Raw genomic sequence first — 26,694 nt, 5'->3', positions numbered from 1 at the left:
TTTGTACATTTTATACATGTAGAATTTTTAAATAAGTAGTTTAATTGCATTATGAATCTACCCAGATAGTAATTACAGTTTTTCATTGGAATTCAAATGACTTTTAACATAGGACCTATTATGTGAGTAGCTTTTCTTTAAGAACTCACTTTTGAAAAATGAACAAGGTGGAAAGAGCTTCAAAAAAGTTGGAAGAGGGTGCAAATCTATTTCAGGGAAGCATTTCAGAGAAGTTAGAGCTCTACTTTTGCTTTTCTAACAACTCCCAAAATTGCAGTTTAATCTTCAGGTCACCAGGAAAGTATCCAATTATTTTAAGTAACATTGTCTTTTAAAATCAGATTCCTGTGCCTTTAATTAATGATGTATTGTTTAACTTCAATTATTAATACCATCCAATGGTAAATATAAATACATTTTTCCTCTGTCTGTTTATAAAAATGAACATAAGTAGAAGAACCTAAGGCACTGAAAACAAACACTTTCCTTGGATGGAAATAAGCAAAAAGTTGAGTTCTTCCATGTAGAAATTGACCTAGTTTCAGTCCGCTACTAGGAGAACAGCTACAAGCTCAGAGAGCTTTTGTTGTTTGTTGTTTTGGTATTACAATTACCAGTAACTTTGAATTGGTAATTCCTATTCTCATAAGGCATTTTACTGATCAGAATCCTCTTATTTTGTTGAATTACCTCTGACCTAAATTTTTGATTCTTTAAATTAATAGCTTTTTTTTTTTTTTTTTTTTTTTTTTTTTTTTTTTTAGCATTTTGGGAATCTCAGATCACTTTGATAATCTAGAAAGCAGTGGTTTTTCTGTCCAGGAAAATGAACATACCTATAGACATACCAAATCTAGTGTACAATTTTGGAGAGTTCAAGAATTGTTGAACCTATTTGAGGACCCATTAAAGTATTTTAAAGAGCTTTATGGCGACCAATGTGTTTTCACCAAACAAAATTATAATGTTATCTGTAGACAAAACCTCTTTAAGAACATTGAGTTATATCAGATGTTTCTGTAGGTCAAACATTTTTGCAGTTTCCATCCACGGGATCAAAATGTTCAGTAAATAAGTGAACAAAAGTGAACTACATTAATAAAGTCAGGCGTGGGCATAAAACTCTCCAGACACACAGCCACCTGCACATAAAAAGATACACACCATCTGTATTTCCTTACCAACCTGTGGCAGTCATGCTGCTGAGGCAGTGCCTCAATCTGGGTTTTATTAACCTAGACTAAATAACATCCAATTTTCTGTAATTAGAATAGCCTAGAGGTAGTGTGATGGATCCTTAGGTTTTTAAAATGATAAATCAAGCATTCCTGTATTCTTTCTGTTGATTTTTACCTAGGGAAATTAGGATATGTTTTTATAGTGTCCTCTGTAGCATATTCAACATCAAAATGCAGAAAGGGTCCTTGTGTTTTAGCTCCTTTATTCATAGAGAAGATAATCTTGTTTCTGTTTAATCTCTATTAGCTTTCATAGTTGCCACTAAATATTTTGAATCACTTCCAAATGTATTGGTCTATAATTACATTTCTCACCCAACTGAGAGATGTCAGCAGCTTTATCTGTTTTACAAAAATGCATTAAGTACCTTAAATTCCTTTAAAACAAGATGTCACACGTGTCAAAATATAATTCTCAAAATGTTACACATAATTCTCATATAAATAGTTACTAAGCACATGTCAAGATTTCATTTAGCTCAACAATCAGGATGAAAATTCAGTTCAAAAAAGAGGAATATATATACACGTATATATAGAATACATATACACGTATATATAGAATATATATACATATATAGAGACAGCAAGAGAGAGACTATATGTAACATATATTTTTTTCTGTACATATTATATAGTATCTCTGTATCCATAGCTATATGGATATATTTTATATTTATAAATACAGATTTTGGTAGCATTCCTGAATGAGACCAGTTTTTCCTCTATCAATTATTTAATTCACAGAATTCATTTAGAGTAAAACTCCATACACTCAAGGTTTCTAGTTTACTAAGATACCGCCCTTTTGTTTGGTAATGTTAGGTTCTTTCACATACATCCTCAGACTCATCTGAAAGGCTTGTTAAAACACATTGCTGGGTTCCACCCATAGTGCTTCTGTAGACCTGGGATGGGCCCTGGAAATTTGTGCTTCTGACAAGTTTCCAGCTGATGCACACTTTGAGAACAAGTGATTTAAGCCCAGGCTTTATTTGAGGATCAGGTAGGGCAGCAGGGAGTGTTGAGTAACTACCAAGAAAGTCAGTACAACCTCTGATTGGGTCCTTATTACTTCTTCTATGTTATTCCTGTTTTCTTCTCCTGTCCCCTCTGTAGACACAAGATCATCCACACCTGCAGCTTCAGCTGCCAAGTCTTTATTGCTGCTTGCACAGTCACACCCCAATGTTGCTCCCTACATTTGAACATTTCAAATCCCTAATAAGGGCCAGACTCCCAGTGTCTTCCCCACAGAGACCTGGCCTCCTTCGTTTGTCCCGTTTCTGTCAGTGATTTCAATTCCACTGCAAACCCGAGCTAGAATGCTCCAAATCACATGTTGTAAACTAGAAGGTGCTCTCCTTCCTCCGCAGTTATCATTGGCAGGCTTCTCTTAGTAGAGAAAATGTTTAATTTTTAAAAGTTTGGAATCCGAAAGAGAAAATCCTTTCAGTTTTCAATCTGCCAGTTCTCTCTTCTGTTTCGTGGATCTAGCTTTAATTCTTTATAAGAAACAAAAGCTTCTGAGACTTCAAGGAAGTTTGGGGACTGAGAATTGTAGTAAATCAGGGAAGCAAGCCAGTCCTGGCAATCTCTTGGAAGGACAATTTTTCGAAGCCTGGGAGGTCAGAGACCAGGCTTCTAGAGGTCATGTCTAAGGTGTGTAAGTGAGACTTGGAGCAGGAGATAATAAACATAAGCTTCAGGAGTTTGGAAGGGCAAGAAAGGAGAGTTTAAGAAGATTTTCAAAAGATATATCAACTTCAATTTCAGCTACTTGGGAGGCTGAGGCTGGAGGATCACCTGAGCCCAGGAAACCGAGGCTGTGGTGAGCCATGATCACACCACTGCACTCCAGCCTGGAAGACAGAGTGAGACCCTGTCTCAAAAAATAAAATATAAATAAAATAGCAATAAAAAATAGATGTAACAAGATCAGCTGAGGGGAATTGATTTTGGAAGAGAGGGAACTATTGAGAGCAGAAGAATTAATGAGTGGATTTTAATAATGCTACAGAAATAAAGTTCAAAGGAGAAAGAAAGATAGTCTAGAGTCTAAATTAAGTGATTGGCTTTGAAGAGAAGAGACATATTTTTATCCAAACCCAGAGGAAAGAATTATGGCAGTTATGTCAGGCAGACTTGATGTTAAATAGGAGAGGGGTAATTGGGAGGTCATAGACGTCAGACGCCTAGAAAATGCTCAGGTGAATGAGCACATTGCAGTTTGGGTGAGTGTTGGACAGAGTGATTTTGTCATGGGCTAACCTGGCACTACTTTTCTTCCTTGTCTACTCCTCTGTAATTGGGTTCAGTGGAGAAGGCTGAGGTTAGAGATGACCTCAAAGTGTGAGGTTGATTTTGTTTCCATGTAGATGAACAGCCCCTGTGTGTGGATCGCTGCTGCTTTTTCTCAAGTACTGTATGTCCCATGTGGCCAGTAGATAACGTTTGATTCATTCTCATTCGGTGCCAGTGCCTTAGACCTATGTGTCAATGACAGCCAGCTGTCACTCGTTCCTTGGCTTCACAAAGGGAAAGAAAGAAATTCACGTAAGAAGTAAATGTCCTAAAATAGATTATTTATGTTTAATGGAATAATTGAAAATATTTAATGGAATAATTGAAAACCTCCTGGTAATTTTATGAGGGAGTTATTTTTAAAAGTTCTATGTGAAAGAATTTCAAAGCAGAGCCCTTCTTTCTGTTCCTAGAGAAAAAAAAAATGTGATTTGGTCTTCTCACCAGTGCTTTGTGTAGGAAAGAATGGCAGAATGCTGAGTGAGGGAAGCCCATCAGGTTATTGAAATGGAGCCACTAGAATGTGTGTGTCTCTTTCCAGGACCATGAAACCTCCTTCCCCAGGGCTCTCTCAGCACAGAGGCTCTCCCCTCGGTGGTGCTTCCTAGATGGTGAGTTCTGCATTTCTTGTGGGTATCATTGGAGTTGGGGAAGTTGAAGAGCAAGGCATCGATTGATAGGGTGGACTCTAGTTTTGCAAAAGATTATTCGGAAAGCCTTCTTGTGACTCCACATGGCTGGTTTTTGCGTGCGGAACAATGTGGGCCTACTAATGTTGCACTGTGCTTTCCTGAAGTCATTTCCCTCAACACAGCTTGGTTAACTCTGGCTGAACTCAGCATCAAGTTGCTCAGGCTGATGTTTCCTTTTCATCAGCCCTCGTTTCTTAAAACTTGACTGCCTGCCTTAAATAAATTCAGACCAGTAGCTGGATTCTATAAGCATAGGATGGATACTAATTTCTATGTTGTTTGCATCTTATGGAACATTCATATTATTTTTATGAGACCATTATTGCAGTATGATGTATAAATCTCTGGAGAAAGGTAGAAAAATTCAGTTGCATTCACATCTGCTTGGATCAGCATGACATATTGCATGCATTACACGTTAGTTATTTTATGGTTGTTTAATGAGTCTGTTTTTATCTCAAATATCTGTCTCCTAGATGCTGCCTGATATTACATTTCTATCCAATTACCCATATTGCAGTACCTTTTCACCTCTGTATATTCATGCTTACATACTACCCAATGTATCTACTACTCATTCTCTCTCTTGTTCATATGGAGACACGGTTTTTACTGTAGACCTCTTTTTTGTTTATCTGGGTGAGCATCTGAGAGGATATAAACGTGAATATGAGTATGACAGGATTTGTGAGTGTATGAGCAAGCATTAGGATGGCAGCAGCAGCGATCTACTAAGATTTAAGGACTGTCCAGTAGCCTAGCATGACTGGAATGTAAGGGTTTTAACTGGCACAGTGGAAGAGAAGGTTATAACTTTAGTGCCAGATCACAGAACACTTTAAATACCATATGCATATTTTTCTAGTGTTATGAAAGTAGGCACTTGTATTTATATGAGATCTAACCCACATAAATCATGATGCAAGTTTTTGTTAATGTCTTGTCAGCTGCCTCTGAGGACTTTCCTCCAGCTTCTTTATTCCATAGCAATGAGAAACATAATCATTTGTCATTCCTGAATTTGCAGAGGAACAACATGTATTTCAGAAAATTATGAAAATATTTATGTTATGTTCTATCTAAAGTCTTAGATAAAACTACAACTATTGTGGCTAACAGTCTTAACCCAGATGTAGTTTAACTCCATAGGTTTATTAAAAAAACCTTTGAAAGGTAATTGCAGTCATGGTTTAAAAGAACAAAATAGAGCGAATTTCTCCAAGGCAGATTTTATTCTATTCTGAGATTTTAGAGAGCAGGGACGATGATTGGCTGGTTTCTTAATTCAGTCCCCTTTGGAGAGAAGCTACTCATTAAGTGTTTGTGAATTTAAAATAATTACTTGCATTTTGAGTTTTTCTTTCTTGTGCTGTTTGTTTTGTAGAAAATCTATTTATAATATTTGGGTTTTGTTGGATAGATGTAAGTGAGAAGCACATCATTCTTTCTGGTTTGATTTTTTTTTTTTTTTTTTTTTTTTTTGAGATGGGAGTCTGACTCTGTTGCCCATGCTGGAGTGCAGTGGCATGATCATGGTTCACTGCAACCTTGAACTCCTGGGCTCAGGCAATGCTCCCACCTCAGCCTCCCGAGTACCTGGGACCACAGGGGCATGCCACTATCCCAAGCTAATTAAAAAAAAAAGTTTTTGTAGAGATGAAGTCTTGCTTTGTTGCCCAGGCTGGTCTCAGACTCCTGGCTTCAAGCAGTTCTCCCACCTGAGCTTCCCGAAATGCAGCTGATAGTTCTTTCTAATATTAAGAATATTTAAAATAATTTCTAGAAACCCAAAATTTCTAATTTAGGTTTTTTTTTTTTTTCATACTATAGATGCAGCTCAATCTCTTTTAGAGAATGCTCAAATAATTGTTTTACTGTTTTGGCTTCCTTCAGACATGGCTCTAAGGACGCAGGTTGAAAGTGAAATGATTCATTTAAGACCACATATGGTCCCTGGCCTGAATCTTCAAGCCGTTTTCCAAAATGGGAAATCACTTCCCTAAGAAGTCCACGTAACCATAGCTTTTTCTAGCTTTATTTACTTAATAAATACATACCAATTCCTAACTTTCTTTAAGATCCTGTGCTAATTTCAGGAGGCATAAAAGATTAAATGAAACAGATTTTTAAAGAGGCAAGGTCTCTTAGTCTCATGGTTATCTGTGATGATAGTCTGTATAAGAAGTTTTAAAAAATGTAAATGTGTATGGAGGCAGGGTCAATACATTCTGTCTGGGGTAGGGAGGTTGGGACTGAGAAAGGTTTTACAGAAGCAGAAGCATTTGAGCTGGTTATTTAAAGACAAGTATGATTTAGATGGCAGAGGCAATGGGCAGGGCTTTCTAAGCCTTAGAATAGCAGTGGCAGAGGCATGGAAGTGCTGCAGTTTTCTTAATAGATTTAGGGACTGGCCAGGAGACTAGCACGACCATCATGTAGGGGTTTTGACTGGCATAGTCGAAGAGAAGGTTATAAATTTGATGCCAGATTACAGAACATTCTGAATGCCATCTGCATTTTTTTTTTTTTGCCCCCTAGCAACTTCTGCTGATCGCTTTTATCGAATAGACAGATCTCAGGTAAGTTTTTTTCCAGCCTGCTTGTAAAAGTGAAAAATTCCCAAGTTACTGTACTTTATTGGTAGCTAATCTCATAAATTTTTCTAACAAAACACACTGAGACACTTACAAATTTTGGAATGGTGTTCATAACCTAAGCTGTGAATCTTTTATTTATCTTCACATGTTTTATGATTTATGGACTCAAGATGATATGGCTTGATCTTGCAAATGGGTACAGAAGATAAGTTGACTTGTAGACATTATCACCAGCCTATACTGCAAATTTTCATTTACAAAGATATTTTTACTCCTTCTTAGCCAAATTTTGTATGTCTTTTTAAGCTCGTTTCTGTTTAGCAAGTTTGAGGTCCCAAGTATATAACTAGACTACTTAGTTTCAGTTCGTCAATCCCTAGAGGTCAGCAATGAGAAAAAAATACGGTTTTGCCCAAGTTAAGAAGTCCTCCCATGATCTGAATTATCCTAGAAAAAAAATGTACAGTATTGAACCTAATGATAAAGATGTTAACCGTGCTGCTTAGCTTTGACCAGATGATGGGGTGGAAGTCCAGGCTATCATACACTCTCGCTGGGTCAATGGTATGTGGGTGTCACTTCTCTAATAGTATTTGGGAAGATGAGGCAAGACCATTTCTAGATATACCTAAAAAAAATCCTGATTAATTGAAAATCCTGAACCAAGGGGATTCATCTCTCCCCATCTCCCACTGCCTGCCATAGCGCAGCTTTGGGGAGGATCACCAACTGATCAAGCTCTGACAACACACTGTGATCCTTTGACATGTTGGAGAATGTCATTATTCCTCGAGACCAAGGATACTTGTTTTGTTATTCTTCATGCAACAGACTTCTTGTTCTTCCTTAGGAACATTTGCACTTTGTGATGGAGATTTCCCAAGATGAGATTTTTATTCTGGACCCAGATATGGTGGTGTCACAGCCAGCGGGGACACCTCCCGGCATGCCTGACCTGGTGGTGGAGCAAGCCTCAGGGTGAGTGTGCCTCTCCTTGCCTGTGAGGCTGGCCTCAGGGTGACATCCATGTCTGGTTCACCTTTGAACTTGACATCATTCTAATGACATCAAATGATTTTGAAATGCAGATTTTCTTGTTGGGTTTCCTTAGAGTGGTTATTATAAGTCTGTCTTATGAATGGCCATGTAGAAACCAAACCAGATTTGCACCATGTACAAGCCTTCTTTCTCCATCACAGCAACTCTTCCTAACAAACCTAGAAAACACTAGTACTTGTGTTTGTGCTTACACGTTTGTAGTAACTCTGTTATCTACATTAAAAATCGACACAGGTGATTTGATACTTTTTCTCCTCTTCCTCCTGTTTGCTATTTCCAGGCTGCTGGAGACATGTAGATTGTATAATAACTATGATGTACCAAGCACTTTTTAGGAGCTCTGTCCTGTGTCTCTCTTCTATTTCTACCACCACTTCATAGTGACTTAATCATCTTAAGTGCTCTGTGCTTATTTTCTCATCTGTAAAATACAAATAATAATAATCCTCACTCAGAGAATTGTTTGGTGATTAAAAGAATTGATATGGATAAAGCACTTAAAGTCATTCCTGGCATTTTTAAAACACGCATTAAATAGAATGTTATAATCATCATCATCATCATCATCATTCCACAGTGACCTTGAAAATTTGGAACAATTATCCTTAATTCGTAGATTAAAAAATTGAGACCTAAAGGGTTGTGTTACTTGCCTAGTATTTCACAGAAAATAAGTAGAAAAAATGAGATACAGTCCTGGGCTGCCTGATGCCAGAGCCCATGCATTTAATGACCATCTTCTACCACCAAAACATAATTAATATTTCTAAGTTATTTCAATAACTCAAAACTATTTATTTAGAGAATTTTGTGTGCCAAGTCTTAGTGTAAGCACTTGGGGAATAACAGTACAAAAATAAAAACAGATAAGAATCTTTGCCCTTGTGAAATTTAGTGTTTTACTGGTTTATGGGGCCTGAATTATTGAAATAAGAATTGCTCTAGAAACCATACATAATGTACCCAAATAGTTAATGCAAATGGTATACACATCCTCATACAGTGTGAATAAACAGGCCACTAGGCTAGCACAACTGCAATGTCATCTTCATCCCTGTTTTCCCCTTGTCACTTGATTTACTTTTTTTTTTTCACTTTTTTGCTTCACTGCTGCTATTTGTGAGTGGTTTCTCACTCTGCCAGGGGCAGTTGATGTCCAATATGTACCAAGTCTGGGGGGAGAAAAGAGAGGCCACAAGTGGCTGTGTAGAACAGATAGAAAGCTGTTCTCAGGAAGCCAGAGCCGCGATGTCAGAGCATGGGGGAAGGCTGACAGGCACAAGGGGTAGCCTGATGCACCCCTGGGAGCCCCAAAGGTGGTGGGGAAGGCCACCTTCGCAGGGCACATTTATGCATCAGACCCATCAGTAGTGGGGAAAGGAGGTAGGATGTTCTGTCCTATTGCAGAAGCAGCAGGTGCTAGAGCCAGGTTAGCCCACCTAACCTGGGCTGTGACTCTTGATCTAGTAAGGAGAAAGTCCATTCTGCCAAATTGCCCTGGTCTTTGCTCACTTGGTCATTCTCTTTTTCTTTTTCTTTCTTTCTTTCTTTGTTTTTTGAGAGAGAGTCTCGCTCTGTCGCCCATGCTGGAGTGCAGTGGCGCAATCTCGGCTCACTGCAAGCTCCGCCTCCTGGGTTTATGCCATTCTCCTGCCTCAGCCTCCTGGGTAGCTGGGACTACAGGTGCCTGCCACCATGCCCAGCTAATTTTTTGTAAGGTCGTTTTCTTCATGTCAAATAATGGCCAAAAGGAATTGCTTTGGCCTGGCTAGACCTCTGTTAGCTCTAGCTCCAAAAATAAAGTAGCCTGAAAATCCACCAGGACTTGAATCAGTGCCTTTCTTATTTCTTACCAGTTGCCTCCCCAGAACTAAACCAGGATCAGGGAAGCAGTGAAACAGAAGGGGCTTTGTTATTTTCTAATCTGTATTTCTACACTAGGTCTATTACTTCTTATTCATGTCACATTTAAAATGACTTAATCTTGAAAATCAGTTTTCTCATCTGTAACGGGGACAGAATCATACAAATAGTTCGTGATTGTTGAGATAAGTGAATGAAATAATAAATATGTAGTATCTGGTAAACATTTCATAAAGATGAATTTTGCCTCTCACATTTACAGGCAAGATTCATCTTCAGAAAGTGGAGATGAAGTCACGTGGCTGACTTTGAATGCTTAACTGTCTGGTGCCCTTCTTTCTCTCAGGATCTCAGACTGGTGGAATCCTGCCCTGCGGAAACGCATGCTGAGTGACAGTGGGCTGGGGATGATAGCTCCCTATTATGAGGACTCAGATCTGAAAGATCTCAGCCACTCCCGCGTGCTACAGTAAGAGTCCTCTCGCTGTTCTTTTCCTCTGTGCCACTGTGATTGCTGGGAGAGGATGTACTGTGGGCTGTGCACCAATGGGCAGGATTCTCTTTTCAATGGCGCTTAGGCTGTCTCGTGCAGGTGCTACTCTGTGTTTGACATTCCATGCATCTTGCTCACTTTTATCTACCCCAAACTCTTCATGGAGCTCCACCTTCCATTTCTCTTGCTTCTGAGTCACGTTGAGCCCTTTGCATGTGGACCTCCCCATACTTTAAACCTCACCAGGGTCTTGTTTACTGGAGTCGAGCGTTTATCAGACGTCCCTGTTTGCCACATCATAAAGACATGCATGAGAGTGATCATGAGTATCTTGAAAGTGACACACGGTTTTTCATTTGTGAACACGTTATCTTGCTGTTTCATTGGTCCTCAGTCCTGAGCCCGTGCACGTGTGCTCTACCCAATATTGCCACGTGGTTTTGTCGGCTAAAGCTGGGTGCTGCCCATGTTGTGGTTGCAGTCTCTGTGGGTAAGCAGTAAAGCATTTGTTCGTAGATCAGAACAGTACATGTGCTTTCTTCTGAGGTCTGATCATGGTGAGAGTGTAGGATGCATGCTGAAGTTCCACAGCAGTGTTGATGCCTTCGTGCTCAGTGAATCCACCTTCCTATCATCTCTCCTGGTGACAGATACATTCATGAGCTCCTACTCTTTAATTTCAGGCCAATCAGTCCATCTCAGAGGTTATACAAATCCAGTGTGTTCATGAAACTAGACTGATTTTCAGTTTACCTGGGATCTTAATCAAATAGTGACAATGGCCTTGTAACCACACAGCCTTCGCCTTTTGATAGAATAACGAGATTACTAAAGATTCTTAGAAGCCTAGGGTTAACTAAAGAGGCAAAGGAAGTGCTTTGTTTCTGAAGGAAGACCAGAAGGAATTTCAATATTATGAAGGGGGAAAAAAATGAGAAATTTGGAGCTAATTATTTCATTGGCAGAGTTTCGAGGTACACACCCTGAGGGCAAAAGGAGACTGCATTTTAATCACTTCTATTACCTCTTATTTTCTTGTGTGAAGAGGGGAAAGGAACAAAAATGAATTACTATGGATTTTTCTTTTTAATTAAACTGTGTTGTTAGTTTCTGATGGCATTTTGATTGCTTACAATTCAGGATGTTTTTCCATTTCCTTTTTCTACAGAATTGAGGCTTGCGAACCAGGGTGAGTCAGCCACCCACGGATGGCTAAAAAAGTGGCCATTTATCTGTGGGCAGACTTATTGGAAAATTAGAGTTTTAATTAGCTACAGAAATAAAATTAAGCCTAGACAAACCAGATGAGTATTTTAGTTGTACATGTATATAGTCTGTTTCCACAAAGCAAATATGAGCTCAATCTAGTTTTCTAGGTCCTGATTTTTCTATATGTAACATACTGATGTACATATCATGATAAATAAAATAATTATATATAAGATAGTAAATGTTCTTCCCAAGAATCACAAATAAATTTGCCACTTTACATAATAGCCAGTTTCTTAAAACCAGATGTCAAAATCAACTCTTTCTGTTTATTTGAGTTATATTATCCTTTTAGGGATTTCTCTTAATTTTTGGTTGATCTTCAATTGACAGCTATAAGTTTTCAGTCATTTATACTACTTTAATTCTAAAATGCCCTAGAGTAGTAGACACTTAAAAAAAAAAAAAAAAAAAAAAAAAACCTGAAAAATTACTTTGAAAACAAGCAAAGGGACATTCAAACATTCACTCCTCGCCTATCGGCTTCTCCAACTGAATCTCCAGACATCATGCAACAAAGACAAGTCATCTCCACTAGGTTCGGTGTGAATTCCTGCCTCATAAAAGATACAAGCATATTAAAATTGTGTTAAATCACTTAAAAATAAAACTAAACTAGATACCTCAACTTTTAAATTAATTCTTTAACTATTAAAATTATTATGTCCATTTATTTCTTAGAATATCTTTTTATTTCCTTCAGACATCATCTCTGACACAAATAGGTATAATTGCAGTTGTGGAAATAACTAACAATGTTAGTAATAACTAATATTGATGGAATACTTCCCACTTGCTTTGTATCGTAATTAAATAATCTTTCAACAATTTTGAAATTTAGCCATTGCTTAACAGATAAGTAAACTGAGGCTCCTAGAGGGTAAAATATTTATCCTAGGTCACTTCAGATGACAAGTGTGGTTTGACCTGAGGTCGGTTTGACTTCTGACTCCATGCTTTTTCCGTTGTCCTACACTATCTTCCCAAAGGGACCATACAAAGTCGGCATACCAGAGCCACAGAGGTTTACTTTGGTTTCTATTTCTCTTTTACATTTGTAATGTGAAAAATCCTACAATATAGGGGTACTATGCATGCACATTAAATATACAACTGCAAACTTACCCAGAAGTAAATATGGCTGAGAATTATTTTTTAAGCATTTTTTCTTTAAAAGAAGAGATTGAAACAAAACATAATGGTGGTAAACTTCAGTTTAAAATTATTAAATGTATATAAACTATGTTCTAATCAAAATGAGCGTAAAAATTATATAGAAGGCCATCGTGTACCAACCACCTTGATTTATTATGTCATTGTTTTTTTCTATATTTGCATTATGTCTTTCTTTCAAGCCATAAACAACATAAAGTAGTGGAAAAAATATTGTTTTAGGCTGGGCGTGGTGTCTCACACCTGTAATCCCAGCACATTGGGAAGCCAAGGCAGGTGGATCATGAGGTCAGGAGACCAAGACCATCCTGACTAACATGGTAAAACCCCATCTCTACTAAAAAAACAAAAAATTAGCCAGGCGTGGTGGTGGGTGCCTGTAGTCCCAGCTACTCGGGAGGCTGAGGCAGGAGAATGGCATGAACCTGGGAAGCAGAGCTTACAATGAGCTGAGATAGTGCCATTGCACTCCAGCCTGGGCAACAAGAAAGACTCCGTCTCAGGAAAAACAAACAAACAAACAAACAAACAAACAAACAAAAAACATTGTTTTATGGTTTTGTTTTGTTTTGTACAAGTTGGAGTCTTTCTAATTGGAAAATCTGTAATCTGAGATGCTTCAAAATCCAAAACTTTTAAAGTGCTGACATGATGCTCAAAGGAAGTGCTTATTGGAACATTTTGGATTTCAGATACTTGCATTTGGGATGCTCAGCTGGTGAGTATAATGCAAGTATTCCAAAATCGTAAGAAAATAAAAATCTGAGACACTTCTGGTTCCAAGCTGTTTGGAGAAAGGATACTCAACTTGTATTTTTGTTTTCGCCTGTGTTATATAATACATATATTTTGGAACTTGCCATTTCACTCAGCGTTGTATTTTTGAAATTCATTCATATTGATAGGTGTGGGTTTTTAATAATTTTTGTTATAGAATATTGCATCTTACATATGCTATAAATTATTTCTCCATTTCAATATTGATTTCTAATATTCTATTATTTTTAAAAATGCAGCAAACTTCCTCTGCCCTTCTGTGTTGCAGAATATATATGCAGTTTCAGCTTCCTCAATATTGCAACATTTACCTTCCCAGTTAGAGTATTTATGAGTCAGTAATTGAAATGACCCTGAACACTTGTAATAATCTGGGTATGATCAGCATCTGTTGCTTTAAGCTTTAAGGCCCCAGTCAACTTGGGAGATAGGAAAGGTTCAATTTTAACACCCTGTTGACAGTGCCAAATAACTCACTACATAAAAAGAAATCAAAAGAGAAACTTTCAATTCTTAGAACTGAAAATACTACTTATTAGCGTTTTCAAGACACTGCTAACGTGGTATTCGTAGAATGATTTAGGACTGTAAATTCATTTATCAAGGGAAAAATGATTGTGTGCAAATAAGCAAAGCACTCAATTTGATAAATTGGAAAAAGAATCCCAGCGTAAAGAAATGAGAGGGGAGAAAAATAATAAAGATAACAAGAGAAATCAGTGACAAGGAGAATAAAACAGATGATGAACCGAAAGTAAAATTTTTGGTCGGGTGCGGTGGTTCATGCCTGTAATCCCAGCACTTTGGGAGGCCGAGGTGGGCAGATCACGAGTTCAGGAGATGGAGACCATCCTGGCTAACACGGTGAAACCCCGTCTCTGCTAAAAATACAAAATAGCCGGGCATGGTGGCGGGCATCTGTAGTCCCAGCTACTTGGGAGGGTGAGGCAGGAGAATGGCATGAACTCGGGAGGCGGAGCTTGCAGTGAGCCGAGATCGCACCACTGCACTCCAGCCTGGGCGACAGAGTGAGACTCTATCTCAAAAAAAAAAAAAAAAAAAAAAAAGGTAATAAAAATTATAAATAAATAAATAATTCTTTGAAAAGATAAATAAGACAAAATTCTGAGAAGTCTGATTTAAAAGAAAAAAGTACTGAAAACAGAAATATACCCACAATGCTTTCCCCATATACCCACAGTGTTTTCCAAGTCACTCAGGGTATTTCTGTGCCAAGCAGCCCTTTCCCCTCCAAATTGCAACTGACCTGGCTCTGTTGGATCTTCTCAGCATTTTCCCATGGTTTTAAACTTTAAAATCGTCCCTTAGATCCATCAACCTCCCTTTTTCTCAGGCAGAGTGAGAGGCAATTAATATAAAGAGGATGAATTAGATTTCTATCATTACTGGAACTGGTTGCATTTTTATGAACTGTTTCCATTTAGAAACATTATAATTTTAAGAAAGATATACACATGCCTACTTATATGCAGGTCCTATAGGAAAGACTGTAATTCCAAAGTAGGATACATAATGTGTACAGTGTCTTCAAAAGCTGTGAACATAGGCCGGGCGCGGTGGCTCACGCCTGTAATCCCAGCACTCTGGGAGGCCGAGACAGGCGGATCACGAGGTCAGGAGATCGAGACCATCCTGGCTAACACGGTGAAACCCCGTCTCTACTAAATAATACAAAAAAAATCTAGCCTGGCGAGGTGGTGGGCACCTGTAGTCCCAGCTACTTCAGAGGCTAAGGCAGGAGAATGGCGGGAACCCGGGAGGCGGAGCTTGCAGTGAGCTGAGATCCGGCCACTGCACTCCAGCCTGGGCAACAGAGCAAGACTCCGTCTCAATAAATAAATAAATAAATAAATAAATAAATAAATAAATAAATAAAAGCTGTGAACATAATAACGAATATTTAAGAACCAATTTTGAAATGAATTGGTGAGAAGTGGTTGACTGACATTATTACTGCTGGGACCATAATGATTTTGTCTTTAAGTTAAAAAAAAATGTTTTCAAGGTTCGAGGAAGTTCTATTTAAAATGACATGATTCTGGAAATGTATTCACTCTTATCATTAATTGTACCACCACGATTAGTGACAAGACTATATTTCATTTGGCAGAAGATTAATAAGGAGGGAATTAACTTAAATTTTAGCAGATCAAATCTATTTGAGTTGTAAGGAAGAATTTTGCCACTTGAAGATCTATGAGATAAGAAAATAGGCATGGAATGAAAACTCTGATGTATTATTCTTCAGTTTTCTTTGAGAAAAGGACTGACTCACGTCTGAGTCAGATGGGTTAAGAGCAGGCAGGTAAAGGGGCTAGGAGACACTGCTTTTGTTTCTGAATCAGAATAACTTTTTTCTGGTTCTTAGATTTTGTAGTTTGTAAGAAACCCCCAAATGACTGAAAGAGGTGTACTTTTTCTCAGTGTCCCCAAGTCCTAGGCCTGAAAGAACCAAAACGGACTGTCACACAAATAATATCTTGGCACTAGACTAAGACACAGGGGAAACAGTGTAGTGAACCACACAGAGGGCAGATATTCAATCCAGATAACTGTCTCTAGGCAGGTATCTGGTACCCTATCAGCTACACAGGACTAATGGGTTTTTATGATTGGCAGAGGATTTCTGTCGACAAGGAAAGATAATGCCAGCAAATGTTTAATGTAATGCTCGCAAATGTGTGAGGTCTGATTTGTGATTTCATTTGAATCCTAAGAAATAGCGTAAACGGTTCAGTCCATCATGTATTGACCAAGTCAATATTGGGCACCTTCAGTGACTGAAGTCAGGCCCTGAAGATATAAAACTAAAGAAGAAATAATTATTGCCCTTGAAGAGCTTATATTTAAAGGGGAAATATTAGACCAATTATTACAATTCCTACTAATAAGTACTATTATGGATATATGCATAGAGTGTTCTGGAAACAAGATGAAATAGAATTTGCTGCTTTTTTTAGGTTTAACATTTTTACTTCTAGAAAGGATGAACATTTAAAGAATTAACAAAAATGTCAGCCTCAAAGAAAAAAAAATAGGCTTATTAGGGGTTCTATGTATATTTTCTTCATCTTTTACATATGAACAGATAAGTATTTGTCCTTCCTCATTGTGTAAACCAGAAATGTCTCTCAAATAATAGAAAATACTCGATTTAGTTCAACATCCCTGTATGTTATGTGTGCTTAAGGAAATTTGGTCAACCGAAATTATTTGGAGATATCAAAACACCTAATAATACTTTAAACTGAAAAGCTGACCTTTTTAATATAGTCTGCAATTGCAATTCTGAATCACTATATCAAGAAAATAAAGCCCAGAAACCTCCTCTGTTCTGAAAACTCAGATGTGCTAGGCTGATTATGGGAGAAATAACTTCATTCCTCTCTGGTCCTCAACTATTTTCTTTGTTCAGTTTCTTCTGGACATTAGGTTATGGCCTGAACCTAATACAAAGGGTAATTGTGCTTATTGTGAAAGCTTCAGGTTCTCAACAGGAAGACAGACTATTGGACAGCGATTTTGATTTTGGAAATATTCTTTGAACGTCACAATCAGATAAGTGGGAGAAAATTAATCTTCTTAGTGGGATGCAGGTTTTGCTGAAATGTATCTTAGAGATGAAATCAGTGCTGTCAGGATAAAGATGGCTCCTGGCATCTGTTTCACTGAGATAGTTGGGTCCCATTTCTACCTGCCTTTGACGTCCCTGCTTACCTTTGACTACTCTCAATCTTGCTCACCCCAAATAATCATTCCAGCTGGAAAAATACAGGATAGCTGACATATGTCTTCCTTTCTTCTTCTTTTTCTTCCTGACTTACCTCGAGTTTGAAATGAATTGGTGAATTAGTCTATTTGGCAAGCACATAATAACACTCTATTCCTATGAGTGTGTGAAATATTTAATAAGAGATTTTGCTTTGTTATTTTTATAATTGTTCCTCAATCAGTTATGCATATGGAGGCCCTAAACCACTCGGAGGAAATGGATTTAAATTTGCCTCTCCACGTTCAGCTAGTGGAAGAGTCAGAACGGAATTCCCTGCTTACCAGATCTTATTTTTGACTGACATTAAAAGAAAAACAAACAAACTTACTTTAATGTTAAACATCCATTTTATTTGAAATAATCCCAGGAAATTCTCACCTTTCATTGCCATGAGTTCCAAGTTTTGCCAATGATTAGAGTATGAGGAAATATTAGTGTTAAGTGGCTCTCTTTTTACATTTGTAAAAACTGGCAGCCATGTTTATTCACACTTCTGGAATACTGTGAATGTGAGGCAGTATTGACTGGATCCCTCTTTAAAGCATGTGAGTTCCTTGGATGACCAAACTGTACGTTTCTCCCTCTGTCTCCATAGCACTTTGCACCATACTTAGAATGGTAGGCATTCAACAAGGCAGGCTTTTCGGGTTAATGGAAGGATGTTCCATTCATACAACATCCCTTGATAGAAAAGGTGCTCTGTCAAACCAAAATAGATACATGTCTATTTATATTGCTATACTAAACCTAGTACTTATCAAATTATAACAAAATAATAGTGATAACAAAATAATATGTAAAATGTCGACCAGTTTTGGTAGGCTGTAGATTCCATTTCTGTATTTCAAATTTGAATATAAATATGCTTGATCCAGGGAATTCACAGATCAAAATAATAAAGACGCACTTGAATGCCTGACTTGGAGAAATGTTGGTATTTCACAAGTGAGAAAGTGAAAGGTAAGTATGGTGGGTGTAGGAAGATGTAGGCACTGTTGGTGAGCACACTGATAGGTAGAGTGGCAAGGAAGAATTGTTTCCCAGGCACTCACCTCCAGAATAGACTGTTGGTCCATTTGCTGCATTCTCCAACTTCCACCAACTCTTGTTTTCTCAATGTATCTGCCTTAGGTGAATAATTTGATTCAACAGATCTAAAGTATGAAAGAGTGATCATTTTGAAATACTTTCAAAAAATTTGCCTGCGAATCTCAAGTTGCTGGGATTTGGAGCAGTAATCACTTACCATATTCAGCGTGGGGTTGAAGGATGTGAAAGGGATGTCATCTTAGTACTGGAAATAGTAGTGGTTGAGGAGTTATATAGGGCATGGGACTTCTTTGAGGTACTTCTGGGGCCTTCTGAATCCCCAACTCTAAGAAGATTAGAACAAGAGATATCTCAACACCGTGCTAGCACTATGTATTTGGAAATCAGGGAGATAGAGACCACATTTCCCACCCCCCCACCTTTTTTTTTTTTTTTTAACTTTTCTGGATGATTGTGCCAGGCATCATGCATAAGAACAACAATCCTCTTAACAGTTTTTTCCAATACTCAGTGAGATGCTGGTCTTACTCCATGATTCCCTTAGAATCTCCTTAAAGGTGGAAATGAAATGTTATAAGTTAAGTGCCTCCCACAGCTCTTGGAATAGAGTTGAGTACATAGCAGTTCTTAATATCTAACACTGGAGTAATTGAATTATTTTCACAGTCTGTCGAGCCCGAGCCCATTTTTATTTCTTTTTTTTTTTTTTTTTTTTTTTTTTTTTTTTTTTTGAGACGGAGTCTTGCTCTGTCACCCAGGCTGGAGTGCAGTGGCCCAATCTCAGCTCACTGCAAGCTCCGCCTCCCGGGTTCACACCATTCTCCTGCCTCAGCCTCCCGAGTAGCTGGGACTACAGGCGCCCGCCACCTCGGCCGGCTAGTTTTTTGTATTTTTAGTAGAGACGGGGTTTCACCGTGTTAGCCAGGATGGTCTCGATCTCCTGATCACGTGATCCGCCCGTCTCGGCCTCCCAAAGTGCTGGGATTACAGGCTTGAGCCACCGCCCCGGGCCCCATTTTTGTTTCTTGTTTTCAATATTACTGTGATTTATCTGCATTCATTATATTTTTTTTTCACAGAGCTCCTTGAACTGATCTATAAGTGAGAAACTCTCTCGTCTTTAGACACATGAGAGTCAGGAGGAAGCAGACGCTGTTTAGATTCTGTTCCCACTCTCCTGAGAAGGGTGGGATGGGAGGGGATGTTGTCGGGAAAGCTTTTGGGTATGTTACAGTTATCTTCAGAGGTGCCAAACCAGCTTCCAACCCCGCCTAGTTTTGTCTTCCATTTTCTAAAACTGGGATTAGAAGTCCTTATTTGGATTTCCTAAAAATAACTAGCTGTGGCTGAGTCCTTACTCAGTTACCACAGGGAGATATTGCATATCCGGGATCACGAGATAAGTGAGGTGCCTTCCTTATAAGCCCCACGTGCTAAGACTAAACGTGGCCCTCATATGACTTGCCTTCACAATCCAGAGCTCCCTCATGTTTCAACTTATGCTTATAAAGAAAAAAAAAGAAGTCCACATTCACAAAATCCAGATGGATTATGTCTCAACGGAAGCTGTTGGCCAGGGTTCCCAGAGTCACTAGGATAAAGCCGGCAGCTTGGCTTTTTCTAGAGGGCCCTTCCTCCTCGCTCTCCGGGTATGTCTCCGTTGGCTGGATTTTAGAATAATGTGCCTTTTCTATTTCTTTACCCTGTTTTTAAAGAGTGGGCTGGCAACTATATTGCAGAGACTGATTTCTAAAGGCAACCCACCCATCCTTTATTGCTTCACAACTGTGCTGGGTTTAATTATTTCTTTTTTCATTTTGTCTACAAAATACTAAAATGCAATGGTCACATTGTCAGGATGAATAAGCTTGTGAAGCATTATTTTCTCCAACTCCATCTATTTATTTTATCTATTTCTATTCTGTGTCCACTGTCCACTTTTGCCTATTCTTCCTCAATCTCTCTCCTCATAGATTTCAAACTCCTTTGCCCTCATTTTGTTGCAGTTCTTAAAAGTTAACAGTAGGTGGCAGTACAATTTTAAACTCGAAAGACATGCAGGAGACTCAGCAAACTGAGGAGGGTATACAGAAAGAACGGAATTGTAAATGCTAAAGGTAAAAACAACGTTTTTTAAAAAATTAGTTTTTAAACTTTTTATTTGATTGCGTGTATTTATTGTGTACAACATGATTTTTGACGTACATATACATTGTTGAATGTCTAAACCTGGCTAATCAATGAATGTATTACATCACACAGTTATTTTTGTGGTGAGAACACTTAATATGCACTCCCTACACATTTTTAAAGAATATATTATATCATCATTGACCAGAGTCACCATGTTGTACAATGGATCTCTTGAACTTAGTCTGCTGAACTGTAATTATATGACCTTTGACCAGTATCTCCCCAACCTCAACAGTGCTATTTTCTGAAAGCCAAATATACCTAAAAATAGGAATCTATTTAAAAAAAAAAAAAAAACCAAGATATTTCAAGCACTGCTCACACAGGGATCGTCAATGCATGTATTTGGGTAGGAGAGTGATAAAGACTGGGAAATCGTGATAATAAAGGGAATTGGTAGAAATTTGTAACAAATGAAGAACTCACCAAGCAGCCTTTATTATTTACATGCTGGAATAATTTCCTTCCCTCCACACAAATGCTCATCTCTGTCTTCTTCCTTCCATTTTGCTCTTTCTGCACCCCTTCCCTCTGTTGGTGGTGAATGTTACCTTTGAGGCTGCTTGGCATTCCCTGAATGGGTTTGTGGCCACTTGAATAGAGAATGTGTTTGTCTTTCTCTCATTTCAATGCCACTCTGTGTGGTTGCTGTAACTTTCATCTCTCACTCTCATTCTTGCATGCTCTCTTTTACTGTATGTGCTTTGTTCATTGTTTTAAGAGAAATATTCATAATTAGAAGGACCAAAAGCAAACAAAGAGAGGATTATGTAGTCAATGGAGATTTGCAGTGCTGTGGGATTTCTGGTCCTGTTTTACCTAATTAGAGATGCTTTGGGGCTAAAGTGTTGATGGTGAAGATGTGACATAGATCTGTGGTCTCGCTCTTTCTCCCTTAGGTCCTGCAAAATATGTCATAGGCCTGGCAAACTAGTTATCCAGGATAGTCTAAGCACCCTTGAGAGATGCTCAAGGGAAGAAAGCTATTGCCCAGAGATGATAATCTGTAGCCATGCTTTCACAGTACAGTAAATCATACTTTTCCTTACTTGATTTAAGTGAAGACCTTGTCTACCAACAGTTTTAGGAAATAAATGGAATTTGTGTAGCATCAGCACTTCACGGTAAAACAGAAGAAAAACAAAGATGATGTTTCTGCAGTTGTGATGCAGACTCTTGAAATGTGCCTGGAGAGAATGCCCCACGGGGAAATCAGTTTTCATTTGGGACTATGTAGGAGTTTCACAGAGGACAAGCATCATGGCTCAAGAAGCAGGGAGGAAAGTCAAACCTGGGGAATGCTGACCAGGCGTGAACATTCTTACATATTCACCATAGGAAAAAGGTGTGAGCACATGATGGGAGGCTGTTCTATCCAGGAAAGACTGGATTCCACCCAACTGTGACAAAGGTAAATGAGAAAGTCCAGGAAACTCTCAGGGCTGTGGTCAGGAGAGGGGGAAAGAAATAAAAGTAAATGACTGAAACGAGAGAGAAAGAACATTCAGAGTTGATAGAAAGAGCTTCTCTTTCTCTTCCTGAGTAGGATGGATGATCACCTGATGTTTATAGAAAGTGGTCTTTTAGCTGTGGTTCTCATCCCCAAAGCTAGACAGTAAAGAGGAAAGACAGCATGAAAGGGAAATTTAATAAAATATGTATATAGTGAGTTGTTTTCAGTATGTGGACATACTAGCTTGCCCAGCATTCCTGCTTTGTTTCCTATTGTTATTACAGCATGGTAACCAGAGAATGAAGGGGCCTTGGCTGTTTCAGTCAGGCCTGTGAATTGGATGAGTATCTCCCACCTCCTACTCCATCCACAGTGTGTGGTCCTAGGGAAGTATCCTACTGCTGACTGTTTTCAGAATGTGAATCTGCTCTCATGCCTATTCAGACACTGCTGTCATACCTGTCCTGCATGTTTATCTTACACCCATCTCAATGTGGTGGCCCCATCCATCGGCCAACTCCCCACCAGGTGATGGTTTAGTGTTAAGTAGAAGGTATATCTGTTGGGGACACTGGGAATGGAGACAGACATTCATTTGTAGATGATTCTTTACAGAAGGTAAGAGTCCCATGTAGATGCATCCCCAATATTTATCTAATCTATTCTCTGTTCTTTAGGAGAGACTAAAATGGATGATCTACTGACATCCTATCTCCAAAGAAGGAAATGATGTAGCCATTCTGAGGGAGGGCCAAGTAGGGAAGCCATGGGTGCTTTTGAGTTAAGCCATGAGATTAAAAAAAAAAAAAAAAAGAGTCTAAAAAAATAAAAGGAAAGAAAACAGGACAGTGTTATTCAAATAAAAAGGATATTGTGTTATAGGATGAGCTTGTAAGTTTTGATCATTTCATGGAGATTACCAAGAAAATGCACATGTCTAAAACCTATTGCAAAGTATATTATACCAGATATAAAGACTGAAATAGTCATGACACTCCTTATTTCAGTTCCAGGTTTATTGACTAAAAATGATAAAACATCATAAGAGATGCAATACTTTTTAAAGACCTTTGCCTTCCCAAATATACTACTCATTTGCCTTTATGTATTGCTCTTCGCTGGTAGAAAACTGGGCACATTTTTCAGTGTCCTTAAGCCTTGTAACCGATCTACTTGAAAGATAAGAGGCTTTGAAGGAAAAAGTGTGGATCGAAGGCAATCTAAAAAAAGTATCTTTGAGTTTCTTAGAGATTCTTGGTGTCTTAGTGATAATAGAGTCTAGATAGAATGCTTTCTATAATGCAGCAGCCACTAGCCAATATGTGCTGAATGTCTTGTGCCCTGATTTGTGATATCTCTCTATATTAATCTAATAAGATGATTCATTCCAAGATATTAGAGCTGTGTTTAGTTGGATAATTTCATATATTCAGACTGCCATGACAATACCCCTGTTCCAGAGGAACAAACTTACTTCCTTGGGAACCTGGAGACTCGTCTGAAGCTGACTGCCTCAAACACAGATTTCTATTTTGCCTTGTTTTGTTTTCTCTGTTTCTTTGTTTATTTGAAGTTTGTGACTTTAAAAATTCAAGGGACTTTTGCTTTTGGATCCATAATACGACTCTGCTCGTTTCAGTATGAAAATATTTTAATTTTTACCAATTAAGTTACATAATATTCTATCTTAAATAGCATTTTGTTTTCCCAAAACTTCCCTTTTTTTTTCAAGTTTCTCTGTGTATCCTAGTGTGAAAAGTCGTCTTTATTTTAGAGACAATATGGATATTCTCATAAGCAGGGTTAATATTGGGAAGGATACTTTCACCAGCAAGTGTTCAGATCAAGATTCGTGGAAGAGTAAATTCAAAATAAAATATATATGTATATAATTATAAATATGTAGCTACATATTATTCTAATTTTTTAAATTTTAGACTGAGTTTTGCTCTTGTTGCCCAGGCAGGGGTGCGATGGAGGATCTTGGCTCACTGCAACCTCCGCCTCCTGGGTTCAAGCAATTCTCCTGCCTCAGCCTCCCAGGTAGCTGGGATTACAGGCATGTGCCACCACGCCCAGATAATTTTTGTATTTTTTTTTAGTAGAGACAGGGTTTCACCATGTTGGCCAGGCACGTGTCAAACTCCTGATCTCAGGTGATCCACCTGCCTTGGCCTCCCAAAGTGCTGGGATTACAGGTGTGAGCCTCCATGCCCAGCTATTATTCTAGTTCTTTAAAAATAATTTTTAAATTGACATAAAATTATTATGTATTGTATACAACATGATGTTGCGAAGTATATATAACCATTAATTATGTAGCTAATTAGCATATGCATTACCATGCATAGTATTAATTTTGTTGTGAGAGCACTTAGCATCTATTCTCTTAGCATTTTTTAAGAATGCAGTGTATCATCCTTAACTATGGTCAGCATGCTATACAGTAAATCTCCTGAACTTATTCTTCCTATCTAACTGTCACTTTGTCTACTTTGATGAGCATCTCTCCCATCTCCCTCACCCCCAAATGCCCCAGCCACTGATAACCTCCATTCTACTCTCTACTTCTGTGAAATTGACATTTTAGATTCCATGCAGTATTTGTCTTTCTCTACCTGGCTTATTTAGCTTAACATAATACCCTTCACGTTCATTCATGTTGTTGCAAATGACAGGATTTCCTTCTTTTTCTTTTCTTTCTTTTTTTTTTTCTGAGATGGAGTCTCGCTCAGTCGCCCAGGCTGGAGTGCAGTGGCTGGATCTCAGCTCACTGCAAGCTCCGCCTCCCAGGTTTACGCCATTCTCCTGCCTCAGCCTCCCGAGTAGCTGGGACTCCAGGCGCCCGCCACCTCGCCTGGCTAGTTTTTTGTATTTTTTAGTAGAGATGGGGTTTCACCGTGTTAGCCAGGATGGTCTCCATCTCCTGACCTCGTGATGCGCCCGTCTCGGCCTCCCAAAGTGTTGGGATTACAGGCTTGAGCCACCGCGCCCGGCCAGGATTTCCTTCTTTTTATGGCTGACTAGTATTTCGTTGTGTATATATACCACATTTTCTTTATCTATTTGTATGTTGATGGACACTTAGGTTGATTCCATATCTTGGTTGTTGGTAATTGTGCTGTAATAAATGTGGGAATGCAACTGTCTCTTCAGCATGTTGGTTTCATATTCTTTTAATATTTACTTTTAATATTTACCATATGATTGCTGAATCATACGGTAGTTCTGTTTTTGTTTTGTTTTTTGAGGAAAATTCATATTGTGTAGGTTGTTTCTTTGCTCTGCTGATTGTTTCCTTTGCTGTGTAGGAGCTTTTGAATTTGAGGTAATCACATTTCTCTATTCTTGCTTTTGTTGCCTGTACTTTTGAGGTCATGTCTAAAATAATCATTGCTCAGACCGATGTCATGGAGTTTTTCTATTTTCTTCTAGCAGTTTCGTGGTTTGGGGGCTTGTATTTAAGTCTTTAATCCACTTTGAGTTGATTTTTGCATGTAGTGTGCAGTAAGAGTCGAATTATATTCTTCTGCATTTAGATACCTGCTTTTCCCCACACTATTTATTGAAAAGACTGTCCTTTCCTTATTATGTATTCTTGGAGCCTTTGTTGAAAATTAGTTGGCTGCAAACATGTAGATTTATTTTCCAGCTCTCTATCCTGTTCCATTGTTCTACTTGTCTGTTTTTATGCCAGTGTCATGCTGATTTGGTTACTATAGCTTTGTAAAATATTTTGAAGTTAGGTAGTGTGATGGCTCCAGCTTTGTTCTTTTGCTCTAGATTGCTTTGGCTCTTCAGGGTCTTTTGCGGTTTCATACACATTTTAGGATTGTTTCTTCTAATCTGTGAAGAATGTCTTTGGTTTTTTGATAGGAATTACATAGCATCTCTAGATTGCTTAAAATATGAACATTTTAGCAATACTAATTATTTTAATACATAAGAATGAGATGTCTTTCCATTTATTTGTATCTTTTTCAATTTCTTTCATCAATGTTTCATATCTTAATATAGTTTTAATTATTATTTATCTTCTCTTAATCTTTTTTTTTTTCCCCAGTGCAGTGGTACCACAGTGGAAAAAGCCACAAGTTTCTTTAATAACAACTAGTTCAAAGACTCTGGGCAGACTTTTGTTCTTTTCACCTCCCTATAACTGTTTCTGGATCAGTTTTCTTCTTTAAGTTTACATTTCACAAACGCTCTATTTACCCCTCCCTCCCTCGCTCTCTCCCTCCCTTCTTCCCTCCTTCCTTCCCTCCCTCCTTCCTTCCCTCCATTTCTAAATTTCACAAAGATTTATTAATAATTTTTATCTGCTTTATGCCATCATCTTTTTAGTGTGTTCTTTGCCTGTGTTTTGTTTTCTCCTCTGGTATTTTTGCATAGATGTCATGCTGGTTTTTTTCCATTATTACTTGTAATATTTGCATTGGGTGAGTTTTTTTTTTTTTTTTTTTTTTTTTGGAGCTTCTAGTTTGGGATGGATGATTGGGCTTAGTGATTTGGTGTGCTGCTCTTAAGTTTGACTTTGTCTCTGTTATCTTCAAACTTTTACTTAGCAGCAACCTCTTCTAGGTTTGGGTCTACTTCTGGCTAGCACGACACCCTGGCTCAAAGTGGAAGGCTTTCTGCCATAGGTTTTGTTGTGTATAAAATAGTTTATATATCTTTAGCTGACTAAAATCAAAATTATCTGTTTCCCTAAAACTTAGCTCTATTTTGACTGTATTTGGT

At 38.2% G+C, this 26,694-nt stretch overlaps 1 protein-coding gene across 1 annotated transcript in view; it reads left to right on the top strand.

Annotated features, from left to right (window-relative positions):
* The window catches only part of DGKI (diacylglycerol kinase iota), a 455,866-nt gene that overhangs the window by 377,968 nt on the left and 51,204 nt on the right, over nt 1-26,694 (top strand). Inside the window, 4 exon segments of the mRNA XM_026456362.1 lie at nt 4,084-4,153; nt 6,803-6,813; nt 7,682-7,809; nt 10,100-10,222. Coding sequence (XP_026312147.1) covers nt 4,084-4,153; nt 6,803-6,813; nt 7,682-7,809; nt 10,100-10,222 — 332 coding nt within the window.

This window comes from Piliocolobus tephrosceles, chromosome 8 (genome assembly GCF_002776525.5).
Source record: "Piliocolobus tephrosceles isolate RC106 chromosome 8, ASM277652v3, whole genome shotgun sequence".
Classification (NCBI taxonomy): Eukaryota; Metazoa; Chordata; class Mammalia; order Primates; family Cercopithecidae; genus Piliocolobus; species Piliocolobus tephrosceles.
Note: the sequence above shows the minus strand (reverse complement) of the source record. Positions and strands in the feature narration are given on the sequence as shown.